Source organism: Paroedura picta, chromosome 6 (assembly GCF_049243985.1).
Source record: "Paroedura picta isolate Pp20150507F chromosome 6, Ppicta_v3.0, whole genome shotgun sequence".
Lineage (NCBI taxonomy): Eukaryota > Metazoa > Chordata > Lepidosauria > Squamata > Gekkonidae > Paroedura > Paroedura picta.
In genome coordinates, this window is record NC_135374.1 from 121,984,545 (window position 1) to 121,996,926 (window position 12,382).

The following is a 12,382-nucleotide window of genomic DNA, read 5'->3' on the forward strand; positions in this document are numbered from 1 at the left end:
AGCAAAACACAAAGGTGGCCCACTGGAAACAACCCCAATGACTCTTGGAGAGGAGTGTGAGGGTTTGGTGCGGTCCCTGTTCTTGCTTTGAGACCAGGAAGCAAATCCTGGAATGATGTTCCTCCCCATAACACAGTCCCCATCAGCATTGTGTGCACTCTCATAGCACTGACCTCCCAGAGGGACCCCTCACATGCCCGTCTCCAGAGGCCCAGGGACTGGAGGACTCCTTCTGCCCAAAGGGTCCCTCAGGACATCTCTTATGGATTTCATCTCAATACTGCTTTGGCTGCAGGATTTTTGGACTGCGAGAAGAGATGAGCCTGCCTCCTTAGGCAATGCTTCTCTTTAAAAAAATTCTCCTGACAGCCAGGCTCTTGGGGGTATGTGGGACGACACATATCTGCTCTGGAGCTACCTGGTCAGGGCCCCCTTCCTCCCTCGCAAACACACATAAAAATGAACACACAGAGGGACTCCCTGCCCTTCCCCCTTACCTGTTGGTTGCCCAACCTCTTCCTTGGCTCCTCCCCCCTCCCTCACTCGCAAAGACAGAGAGAGACTCCCTCCACTTCCCCCTCCCATTTCCCCCTTTACCTGTTGGTTTCCCAACCAGCCTGCCTACCTACCTCCCAAGCAAACACACACTCCCTTCCCTTCCCCCCTTCCCCATCCTGCTTACCTGCTCCTCCACTGCTGCCTCAGACTCTGCAAGTTGCGCAGTGGCTGCCTAGGCCCTAGGGGCCCTTGGTGTACTTCGTGGACAAGACTAAGGGCCCATCACATCCGTCTACATTTCCGTTAAATGAGGTGCCCCAGAAGATGTGTCTCACCTCATAAAAATAGTATTGCCTGCCAGTCAGAGGCCCCTGCACAGAGTAGCCACCCCCCCCCCCCCCGACTTTAGAAAGGAGGGTTCTTCAAGGACCTTTTTCTTACTAACTTTGTCTGTTTCAAAATGTCAGGTGCAAAATGGCCAGTCTGCTCATGATCCAGAAATGCTGCAGTGGCAACAGAATTCTGAGCCCCCCCCCCCTTGAGGTGAATTAACCCCTCAAAGCCTAGTGTTGGGATTAGAGAGAGGTCACTGCAGGAGAGGGACAACGCCCGCAAGGTTTCTGTCACTGTCAGGCCTTCCTCAGGATGCCACAATAGGAAGAGCAGGTGCCAGGGGAATCCCCCCCCCCGGGCCACAGGAGGGGGCTGCTCCTGCCAAGCACCTGGAGAACAAGAGGCCAGCAGACACCATGACCCACAGAGGCCCAGCCCCTCCCTGGGGGGCTCCTAGCTAAGCAGGGCACTGGCTCTCACAAACTGGGGGCACTTTTCGATAATGCCCTATCAAACCACACCGGTGACTCTTTGCATGTGGATTTGGCCATTTTGCATAGTGAAATCCACTTGCAAAGCGCGCGCATGTGTGTGTGTGTGTGTGTGTGTGTGTGTGTGTGTGTGTGACAGATATATATATGTTTGATTTCTTGAGATTCTCAGAGGAAGGACGAGATGCTATTGCCTCAAGAGATTTGGAAACTGAAGGGCAAAGGGCCAAAAAAGGGCCTGGAAGAGCTGTTGGCCAACGAATGCCTTTCCTGGGCCAGCCAGAAGAGAGCGTCCCCCACAATGCCCCTATTTGGATCACTGAGCAAACTCAACTCCTACGGAGGGACCAGCAGAGTCTGTGGCCAGAGGGAAGTGTCCATTGGCCTTGAACAAATGGGGCTTTGCTGAGGAGCCCCAGGGCCCCCCACCCACCCAGAGAGGGCTGGACAGTATTGGTAGAGGATCTAAGCAGAGCACTAAAAATCATTTTATTAATTCGACGGCCATTTTTGATGGCAAGAGAAAGACTGGGAACTGTATGATGCGGGGGGGGGGGGGACGATACTGTGCTGGCCCTGCCAGTTCCCTGCTCAGCTCCTCTGAGAAGGCAACTTCCGCGGGAGGGAGGAAGGGACAGCTGCGTTGATGGGGGGGGATAACACCCCCTCCCCGCTTTCTCTGACCACTGCAGCCACCGGCATTCTCCTGCAGAGCAGAACAAACTCACAAGCCGAGGGGGGGGGGAGGGGGGAGAAGGAGAGACGACGTTGCTGTTTTGGATGGTCCTTCGTTTGGATTTTCCTAATTTTGAACAAGGAGGGTCGGCCCCATAACGCCGCGCGGGCCTCGGGGGGTCTGGGGGCGAGCCCGAGTCAGGGGTCCCACCGCTCCTCCGGAGTCTCCCGGCGGGAGGAGGGGGCACTGCAGCGGCCCCAAAAGAGCCCCGGACGCGGCTCGCCTCCGCCGCACTGCCGCCCCCGGGCTCCGTGTCCCGGGCTGCCCGCCTCGCTGGGCCCCCGACCCCTCCATCCGTCACGCGGCATTCGTTCACCTCGCGCGGGCTTGCCTGGCGCCTCTCACCTTCGGTCGGCCGGTCCCGATCCCTCCGCTCCCTGCGTCGCACCGGGAGGATAGAAAGCTGCAGCGGGGGGGGGGGGATAATTGAGCCGGGAAGGTGTCACTGGGGGGGGCAGCCGGGCGGCCTCCTCCCCCTCCGCCCCGGAGGCGTGCCCCCCCCCCGCCGGGAGAACGGCGCCCCGGGGCTGAGCGCGGCGGCGTCGCGGATCGGGTCCCGCCGGAGCTGCGGAGGCCGGAGCAGGCCGGGGTCGTGGCGCCGGGTGCGCGTCCTCGGGGCCCTCGTTCCGCCCGGGAAGGGCCGCTCTGGCCAGCGCCGACGGAGGCCGCCCCGAGGAGGCAGGTGGGCGGCGGGCGGCGCAGGGAGCCGCGGGCGGTTGTCTATTTGTCCCTTCACGGCTCCTCGTCCCGAGATTAGATTTCTCCTTTCTCATTACCAGTCTTAATAGACCTTTCAGACCTAATTCCAGCCCCAGATATTATCTGACCCGTATAATTAATTAATTATAGCCCAAATATTATAGATTATTAAAAATAGCATAACTAATAGTGTAATATCTCAAGCTGTCGCCTTTAATAGTCAACATTGTCTCGCTCTCTCTTATCAGGCCGGGACACGCGGTGCCAATATTGATTCCTGCTCATTTCAGCCGTCATCTGCCTCCCGGACGGGCAGCGCCTGTCAGCGGCGGCCGTCCCGGCGGCGCTCCTGGGAAAGCGTTAAGCCGGAGCCTGCAGGCCCCCACCCACCCCCCAGCCCCACCTGCCGACCTGGGGCCAAAGCCAAACCGCGCCAGAGAGTGGGGGGGAGCCTCGCCTCGCCCCGCTTCGCCCCTCGGCCTGCTCGCTCGGGAAGGGGCCGCCGGCCAAACCGGCCGGGATAATTTGGCAGTGCCCTCTCCCCTCCCCTCCCCAGTCCCGGGGGCCCGAGGCGGCCTGCGGTCAAGAGGCTCTTGCGGGCGTCCCTCCGCGGGAGCATCCCAGCAACTTCTCATTGTGATTCATGGGGGGGAGAGGGGGAATCATGTTAATTTAATAATGGGGGGCGGGGCGGGAGGCATTAAGACTCCATTAGGGTCATTAGCGGCCGTCCTGGGAATCCCCGCTGCGTCTGCATCTCCCGCCACCGGCCCTGACATCGGGGGTGGGGGGAAGGCGTCGCCATGGACCCCTTCTGGGCCAGCAACCGCGGTGGGGATAACCCCAGAGAGGCGGCAGGAGCGAGGCAGCCTGCAGGAGCCCTCCCCGACGGAGCCGCTCGGGGGTCGCGGAGGCGCTTTCTGAGTCGCTGTGCTCTTCCTCAGAGAGAACCCCAAGTGGCCGCCCTCCCTCCGTCCTTCTACCTACGGCAAGGTCGGCGGCGCTCCACGCGGCCTTTCGCGGCGCCGGATAAGGAGCCACAGGGGCCCCGGCCCTGTGAGCCTGTCCAGAGCAACAGCAATGAGCCCCGGGCCAGCAGCAGGGCCCCGCTGAGGAGGAGGAGGAGGAGGAGGCCGGGGCGCCCCGGGCCCGCTAGTCTGGGAGGTAATGGGAGAGGGCGTCGGTTTCGCGGAAATGTCAGGGGGGGGGCTCTTTTGCGCCCCTCCAAGCAGCCCAGAGTGCGGCCGAGAGGACGGGCGGCCTGGCAGCCCAGTAGTCGGCAGGAAAGCCCCGCATTCGTTGGACTATCGGCTGCCCGGGGAGCCCCCGCCCCCCCCCCCCGCGGAGGCCAAGGCATGCCTTCCGGGCCCGAGAAAACGAATTCTGCCCCGAGGGCAGCAGAGGGCGGCCTCACGGAGAAAGGGCCACGGACGAGCCCCGGCCCCGTGGAGAGGCCCGCCCGTCCTCCCCCCCCCGGGCGCTTCCCCGGCGCTCCCCGGCCAGCCCGTCCTGCTCCCGTCGCCCGGCAGGCGGCCCCTCCCCCCTTCTCCTCCCCTCCCCACTTCTCCTCCCCTCCCCTTCCCGAGAATCCCTCCCGGTGACCTTCCCGGCAGAACAAGGGCTGCTAAACTGTTTTACCACCACGATAAATGTCCTTAATTACCCTGAGCGCGGCCGGAGCCGCTGCCCGCCGATGATGAATGGGGCGCCGGAGCCGGTTCATTTGTCGGCCGGACGCGGCGGAGCTAATTAAAACCGAAGTTTGGGGCGGGACTCCGCGGGGGGGGGGCAAGGAGAGGGGGGGTTCTGGCTGGCCAGCCCAGCGCCCCCGCCTGACCCCGGCCCTTCTGGGCCTCCGTGGCCCGAGGCCGCACCCGCCCCGGAGGCCTGGGCCCTGCGCACTGCCGCGGTCCGCGCCCTCGGCAGCGCCTGGCTGGCCTCGGACGCCCACGGCGGCTTTCAAGGAGCGGCCCTGTCGAAGGCGCGACCCTTCGCGGGGCTCGCCCTGCCTGCCGGCCTGCGCGGGATTGGGGCCCTTCTGCGCGGAGCGCCTCAGCCGGCGGCTCGCTGACGCTTGGAAGACGTTGGCCCGCCGCAGGCCGGACCTCAGGGCCCAATGCCGTCGGAAGCCAGCCTTCCAGGGGAGCGCCTACGCCCTTCCGCGCGCCCCTTTTCACGCCCGCTCCCAAAGGCTCCCGGAGCTGCCTTGGGCTGTATCCGCGCCTGTGGCCCCGTGGCCTCGGGCCCTCCGCCCGGCTCTCTTCCAGACCCCGGCGGGCGCCGCCAGGGCGAGGATCCTGCAGCCCTTTGGGCCAACCAGGCGCAGGCCAGGAATGCCGAGGAAGGGGGGGGGGCTTTTCGGTGCCTGGGTAGGTCTTGCTGCCCATGGGCGGCCCTGCGCATTTTTGTCCGTGGCTGGATCCCGGTTCCAAAAAAACCCCTTGGTGGGTTCTGCTTAGAAGCAAAGCCACACATTTCCCGGGAGAAAGCACAGCGATGCAGAAGACCCCCCCCCCCCACACACACACACACACACAAACACAGACAACCCATCTCACTTCCCTGCGGCAAAACTGTCCCCAGAGGGCGGCTTCTGCCTGCTCATGAGTAGCTCCCCTGGATTTTCCCGGCGGTGCACTTAAGCGCGCCATTCGAGCTGGCCTGGATGCAGTCTTGCGAGGGGAGCGTCAGAGCACAGGAAACTTCCTGAGCTGTGGGGAGCAGGACGGTGAGCGCCCTCCCGCCCCAAATCGGGCCCTTCCGAGGCTCTTCTGCTGGGGGGGGCGGCGGGAGGGAGCTGACCTTCCGACCGAGCTCCTGCGGCCCCATCGCCTTCCTGCGCCGCTTGGCCAGCCCGGGGTCTCCTCCAAGAACGAGGCGGCGCTCCGTCGGGGAAAGGGATTCATTTGCAGCCAATTACGGAGACGGATGCCTACGGAGGCCCCGTCCTGCGCGGGAGGGGGCTGCCCCCCATGGAGGGGCGGGGGACCCTCGGAGCCGGGGGGGGGGGGAGGCGGCCGCGCCTGCCAGGCCGGAGGAGGGTGGTGCGCGGCGGGAGGGCGGGCGAGCGCGTGGGGGAGTCCTCGGGGGGAGGGGGCTGCCGGGCGAGGCGCGGTGGACGCCAGGCGAGGCTCAGGTGGGTGACGTCTCTATTCTGGCCCCGGCGGCGGCGGCAGCAGCAGGAGGCGCTCCGACTGTCGCGCACCTCCTGGGGGAGCCGGAGTGGCGCGGCCGGCGCGGGGACAGCATGGAGAGCCACGCCGAGCCGTGTCTGGCCGCCGGCCACGACCTGCCGCCCGTCTACTCGTGCCCGGTCGGCCGGGAGCGGGCGAGCGCCGAGCCGGGCCAGGAGAGCCCCGGGCCCGAGGGGGCGGCCGCGCCTCCGCTCTTGGCTGCGCACCGCACCACCTCCTTCTCCGTGCTGGACATCTTGGACCCCAACAAGTTCAACAGCAAGAGCCGCAGGCCCGGCGCCCACCTCTGCAAAGCCCCCCGCGGAGAGTACACGCCACCGCCGAAGCTCGACGAGGCGGGCCACCCCTTCCAGCCGGGCCGCAGGAAGCCCGCCGCCGAGGCGCGCAGTGAGTAGCTCCCGCGAAGTCCAGGCGGCGGGAAGGTGGGGGGGAGCTGGTTGCAGCCCTGCTGGACCGGCCCCGGGGCGGAAGGGCCTGGCCCGGACAGGGAAGGGCGCCTGTGGAGCCGGCCTCGGCCAGGAGCCGTCCGTGAAGCGTTGGTTTTCGGAGCCGAGGGGGCTTCTCTGCCGGGCCTCGGATCACCCCCCCACACACACACACACACACAAACACACACACACAGCCCTTCTTCGTCGTCTGCTGCTGCTGCTTTTGACTTGGAGCGACAGATTCAATTTTTTCTGCCGCCCCCAGCTTGGTTAAGGACAAATCAGACTAATTGTGACAAAATGCCGGTTATCTCTTGAAAAACAATTAAATCCCTTCGATTACATTTAAAGTAAAATGTGCTTAGCCGCGTAAAGAGGCTGCATAATGGGCGCGCGCGGCCCGGGGAGGCGCGTCCGACGGGCCGGTCGATATCCTATTATCGAATTGTGCATATCTCTTTCAAGCACCTGGCCAGCTCGCGCCTAACATCTAAATTATAGGGTCAAAATTCGGATAATTACTCGATTAAAACCTATTACACTTATTAGGGCTGCCCATCGACCGGGGGCGGCGTTCGACCTACCGCCAGATTGCTTCGGCTCCCTCCCGCACCCCCAGCGCTGGAGGTGGGCCGCCGAGGAGGCCGCGGGAGCCCGAGATGCGGCGGGCCTGATCCTGATCCTGGGCCGCGGGCCACCTCCTTCCTTTCCGCGCCGCGCCGGAGCCGCTGGGCCAGAGCCTAGGAAGACCGGCCCGCCTGTCCTTCCCGCTTGCCGCGGCGCTCCAGCCGAGCGAAGCCGGCCTCCGAGGCGCTCCCGGGAAATTCTTCCCCTTCGGCGGTGGCCACCGGCCCAGGATTTCGGCCCACCGCATCGCTCGGAACCGGACTGGGCCGCCGCGAAGGTTTCCCAACGGGAGCCGCAGCCCCGCTGTCTTTGGCGGTCGGGCCCTTCCGCCCACCTCGCTGGACCCTCAGGGGAGGGGCGAGGGGCGAGGGGCAAGGGGGTCCCGCGCTGCTGGGGTCAGCCTCCGAGACCCCCGGGACCCGCCGCTGGGAGTGACCCAGGGGTGCCAATGCGTGGCGAGTTCCCGGCGGCTGGTTCTGGTTCTGCCCGGAAATGCCCGCCCGCCCACCGGTCCGCAGCCCACGGGACCCCGAGGGCGCCGGAGGGGGTCGCTGCCCGGGCCCGGCTCCTGCGCCTCCGATTCCGCGAGTGCCCACGCCCGCCGCCTTCCTCCGGGCTCGCCGGCCTGTTTTGTGCGGAGCCGCGGCTCGCGGGAGAGGCCACCCGGAGAAGGCGCAGGATGCGGCTCTCTGCTTGGGCCAGCCGGAGAGGGACGCAGAAGGCCCGCCTGCCCCAGGCCGCTGCGGGTGCCGCGCCGCCAGCCCTTTCCCCCCGGCCAGCTTCCCGCTGCTCGTGGCCGGCCAGTGGGCCGCGCTCCTCGGGCGTTCCCCGCTGGGCTGGGCGCTTCTCCCGTCCCGGGCCGCAGAGGAAGGCGGCTCCCAACGCCCCGGGAGCATCGGCCCCTTCGCTCGGGAGCTGCCCTGCCGAGAGCACCGGCCATTGCGTGGCCCGCCTGCTCCTGGCCGGCGGAAAGACGAGGGGCCAGGGCTGACCGGCGTCGTTGCGCCCATGGGGCGGCCCTTCTCTCTCGCAACGGGAGGAGCCCCTTGCCGGACGGATAGCGACCCCGTCCCGTCCCCCCAGGCCAGGTGCCCGTCTCCCCCAGAGGGCCGCGGCGGGGGACGCCCTCTCGACTCAGTCTTCCAGGCAGCAGCCGCAGGCAAGCCCTCCTCGCCCGGGGGCCCATCGGCCGGAGCCTGGCAGGTGCCGCCGCCGCTGCTGAATGGCAGCCGAAGGGCCCGTCCCGGGGCGATCCGGGCTGGCTGCTTGGCGCGAGCAGGCCACGCAGGCGGGAAGGTGGCGGGAGTGGCGTGGCCTGGCCTGGACCAGCTAACGCTCTTTGCTTTCCCGCGCAGAGGCCGGCGGTGAGGTGCACCCGAGCGAGGAGGTCGACGTGGACCCAAGCAGCCTGCGGAGCCCCTGCCCCGACGGCGGAGCGGCCGACCAGGGGGAGGAAGCGGAGGACGACGACGAGGGAGAGGAGGAGGACGAGGAGGACGAGGAGGCGGACAGTGCGGACAGCGTCGGTGTCGAGGCCGGCGGCAGCCTGCGGGCCCAGGACTTGGAGTTCTCGGCGCCAGAAGGGGCGCAGCCGCCTCCCCAGCGCCCGGCGAGCGGGGGACCCCCGGCCTTCCCTCCGCAGCCGCAGCCTCCGCCACAGCAAACGGCACAGCCCCCAGCAGCGGCCGCGGCCCCGTCGGGCAAGGCGAAACGGAAGCGGCCGGGCTCCGACGCCAAGTCGGGGAAGCCTCGGCGGGCGCGGACGGCCTTCACGTACGAGCAGCTGGTGGCCCTGGAGAACAAGTTCAAGGCCACGCGCTACCTGTCGGTGTGCGAGCGCCTCAACCTGGCCCTGTCGCTCAGCCTGACCGAGACCCAAGTCAAGATCTGGTTCCAGAACCGCCGCACCAAGTGGAAGAAGCAGAACCCCGGCGCCGACACCAGCGCGCCCACGGGCGGCGGAGGAGCGGGCGGCGTGGTCGGCTCGGGCGGCGGCCTGTCGGGCGGCCTCAGCCCGCTCAGCCACTCGCCGCCCATGGGCAACCACCCGCTCTCCATGCACGGCCCGCCCGGCGCCTACGCCGCCCACCCGGCCGCCGGAGGCCTCGTCTGCGCCGCCCAGCTGCCCTTCCTGCCCAGCCCCGCCGCCGTCCTCTCGCCCTTCGTGCTCAGCTCGCAGACCTACGGCGCGCCCGCCTTCTACGCGCCGCACCTATGAAGGCAGCCCGGCAGCCCGGCGTCGGGAACAGACTGCCCCCGGACGCCAGGGGGGGGGGATGGGGGGATGGGGCGGGGGCCCCGTCGAGCCGCCTCTCCACACCTGGGCGCTCGAGGGAGGCGGAACTGCGCGGCGCCTGCGGAGAGCCCGTTTCGTCTCCGGCTGGGCTGTCCTTTTGCCCCACTTCGGGGAGGCTTTTCTGCAGCCCCGGCCCCAACCCCGCGCCGAACGTCTCCCGCCGGACTTCTTTCCCCCGCCGCCGCCCGCAGGCCCGCGGAAGGAGGGCAGGGCAGGGCAGGGCAGTCCCGCGCGCCTTCCCGACTGCCTGCTCCCTTCCGGCTTAAGGGTCGGTCCCCTCGCCGGGCCTGGAGGGGGGAAGTTCTGCAGAATGAAAAGGCGCGGCCCAGGCCTCCCCCCGCCCTGCCCGGCCGGGATGGGGTTCTTGCGCGGCCACTGGCAGACTGCGCTGGGGCAGAGCCTGAATCACGCGCTGGAGACCCCCCTCCCCTCCCCTTCCTCCCACCCCGTTGACGCCCAAAGGCCGGAGCAGGAGGTCGGGGTCCCAGTGCGGCGCCTGGTTTCCCCAGCCATTCTTTGCCGGAATTTCTGCCGCCTCCCGGTGCTGTGCAGAGGCAGAGCAATGAACCCGGGAGGGCTCTGGGAGACGTGCAGGGAAGGAAGGAAGGAAGGAAGGAACCGGACAGTGGCCCCCAGTTCTGCCCTCGCCGGAGCTTGTGCGGGGTCGGAAAGGACATTGAAGCCCTCTCGAAGCTGCCGCGGGGGTTTCGCCGCTGAACGGATGCGGGATTGACAAGATTTCGTTTTAAACGCCCTCCCCCCCTCCCCCAAAAAGAACCCCGCAAAACCCGCGCGCCTTTTCCGCCCGGCTCCATTCCCAAGGGAGCAAAAGGAGCGGGTGAGGAATGGCGAGCTCCCTGCGGCTGGGGGTCCCTCTCTGCTCCGCGGCGATTTCGCTCCTGCCGCTCAGGGTTGTTTGTCCAAGAGGAGCCCTCCCCGGGCCCTGCCGGCAGCGCCGGCGTCAGGGACAGCGGCGGGGCGGCCTTTGCCGCAAGGTGCAGGTGGGCCGGGGCGCAGGAGGGCGAGGCGAGGCCTCCACGGAGCCCTGTGGGTCTTCCAGGCGCAGCCCGGTGGCCGGCTGGCCCCCTCCGCAAGCCGCCACTTGTCTGCCGGGGGTTGGGAAATCCCTGCCTTGGGGGCATCGCCCTCCGAAGCAACCGTATCCCAGGAGGTCTCCGGGCCCCAGCTGGAGGTTGGCAACCCTTGTCTTCTGTGGTGGCATTGATAGCTCAAACTGTCGCCGTCCCCGCTTCTCGCCCCACACCTGAGAGAGCTCTGAGAGAAACGGTTCTGTGAGATCTCCACTAACTGGGCTGTGAGGAGCCGAAGCCGCCCGTGGAGGAGAAGCGGGGAATTAAAGCCGGACTAGACGCCGCCGCTCTTAACCACGCTGGCACTACGCAGGCGGCGGTCCGTTGCCACCTGACCAGGAGCGCTGACCGGGCGACCGCAGGGCCGACGGCGCGGCCGCCGAGGAGGGGGCCGAACATGCCGCCCGCTCTGTGGGTGCCCTCCTGGAGCGGGCTCTGGGGCCCCTAACGGGGGGGGGGCGGTCAGTCTCGAAGGGGCCTCAGAACCAGCTCGTCGGCCGCTTCCCCGCCCTGTTGGGAGCCCTCGCGCGGCCCGGGCAGCCTCTCCCGCGGCCCGGGCAGCCTCTCCCGCACACCGGCGAAGCAGGTCCGGGAAGCCTCTGTGCCGACGAGCCCCGCGGCTGCCCCCTGAGAAGCAGGCCCACCAGAGAGAACGGGCCTCGGCCTCCCCTCGTCGGACGCCCGGCAGGGTAGGAGGGGCTCAATCCGCGGCCCGAGGACGAAAGAGGCCTTGGCCCACAAGGCGGTCCGCCCCGTCCCGCGAAGCGCCTGCCTTGGGCACGGCTTCCCTCCGGCCGGCAAGAAGCGGCCAGCCCCCGCCGGCATCTCCATCCCTCTGCCCGCCGTCCGCGTCGTCCTTGCCCCGCGCCGGCCCCACCGGAGCCTCGCCGCTTTCCCTGAGGCGCTTCCGCCCAGGGTTGGCTCAGTCGCTCGCCTCCTTCCTTCCTTCCTTCCTTCCTTCCTTCCTTCCTTCCTTCCTTCCTTCCTGCCGTTCGAAGGGCCGCATGGCCAGATGGACGCCCCCCCCCCCGCCACTCCGTTCCCGGCTCCTTCCAGCCGCCAGGGAGACCAGCGGGCGCCCGTCCCCCACCCGGAATGGGTCTGCCTCGGTGGGCCCTCCCGGGACCAGGGCCAACCCCGACCGACCAGCGGGCTCGTCACAGAGAGGGAAACAATCCTCCTTCCCAGCCGTCTCCACCCGAAATGTGTGGGCTTGCGTGGATCCCCCGTTCTGCTCCCCAAGCTCCTTTGTCTCCCGCACAGGCGGCCAGGTGGCCTCCCTCCCGGGCAGCCCCACCTTCGGCTCCTGGTGGGAGAGAACGAGGTCCAGGGGGAGGGGAGGGGAGGGGGGACGGGCTGGCCGGCCAGCATTCCTTGCGCATGGCGGTGGGCAGAGCTGTAGACATTTTTAGGGAACGGAATTCTAACTTATCCCAACCTGGGGATTCTGGAGAAGTGTAATCCCTTCCCTCCCTCCCCCGGCACCCTCCGGGGATTCCTACCGGGTGGCACCAGCCTTGGCACTGCATCCCTGGGTGCCACGGGCACTTTCCTGCATGCCCCCCTTGCCTGGCCGCCCCCCTTGCCTGGCCCTGCCGAAGGTCCCCCTGTGAGTAGGTCCTCCCTCGCGCCTCGGCCAGGGTGGCGGGGGGGGGGGGGGGAATGTCGTTGGTCTCCCAGGTTTATTTTTCTTGCTCACAGGATATTCTCTACTGGACGTTTGATTGGCCAAACTGCCTCAGGGTTAAATGGAGCATAGAATGCCTGGCCACAGAGGTGTGTCACTGCACCTTCTCCCGATGGCAGGCACCCACACAGGCGTAGGCACCCATTGCTTCCTCTGTGGGGGCCTTAGAGCCATGGGCTACTTCCTTCACCGGCACCCTACATGGCCATTCAAGCCTGGCCCCAAACACCAGGGATCCCATTCCAAGTTTTCCCGGATCATGTCCCCCCACAGGGAGGCCAGGAGGAATAAAGTTGCTCGCG

General features: G+C 67.3%; 1 protein-coding gene across 1 annotated transcript; it reads left to right on the forward strand.

Annotated features, from left to right (window-relative positions):
• The first annotated feature begins 5,993 nt into the window (after positions 1 to 5,993).
• On the forward strand, positions 5,994 to 9,970 carry NKX1-1 (NK1 homeobox 1). Its single transcript, XM_077344286.1, has 2 exons — positions 5,994 to 6,338; positions 8,362 to 9,970. Exons 1-2 carry the CDS (start codon positions 6,005 to 6,007, stop codon positions 9,222 to 9,224), a joined length of 1,197 nt encoding a protein of 398 aa, XP_077200401.1. The 5' UTR covers positions 5,994 to 6,004; the 3' UTR covers positions 9,225 to 9,970.
• Positions 9,971 to 12,382: the final 2,412 nt, after the last annotated feature.

Coding starts and splice junctions, on each gene's coding strand:
- NKX1-1 (XM_077344286.1), top strand. CDS start 6,005: ATGGAGAGCCACGCCGAGCCGTGTCTGGCCGCCGGCCACGACCTGCCG. Junction 6,339..8,361: donor GCCCGCCGCCGAGGCGCGCA/GTGAGTAGCTCC, acceptor TTTCCCGCGCAG/AGGCCGGCGGTGAGGTGCAC.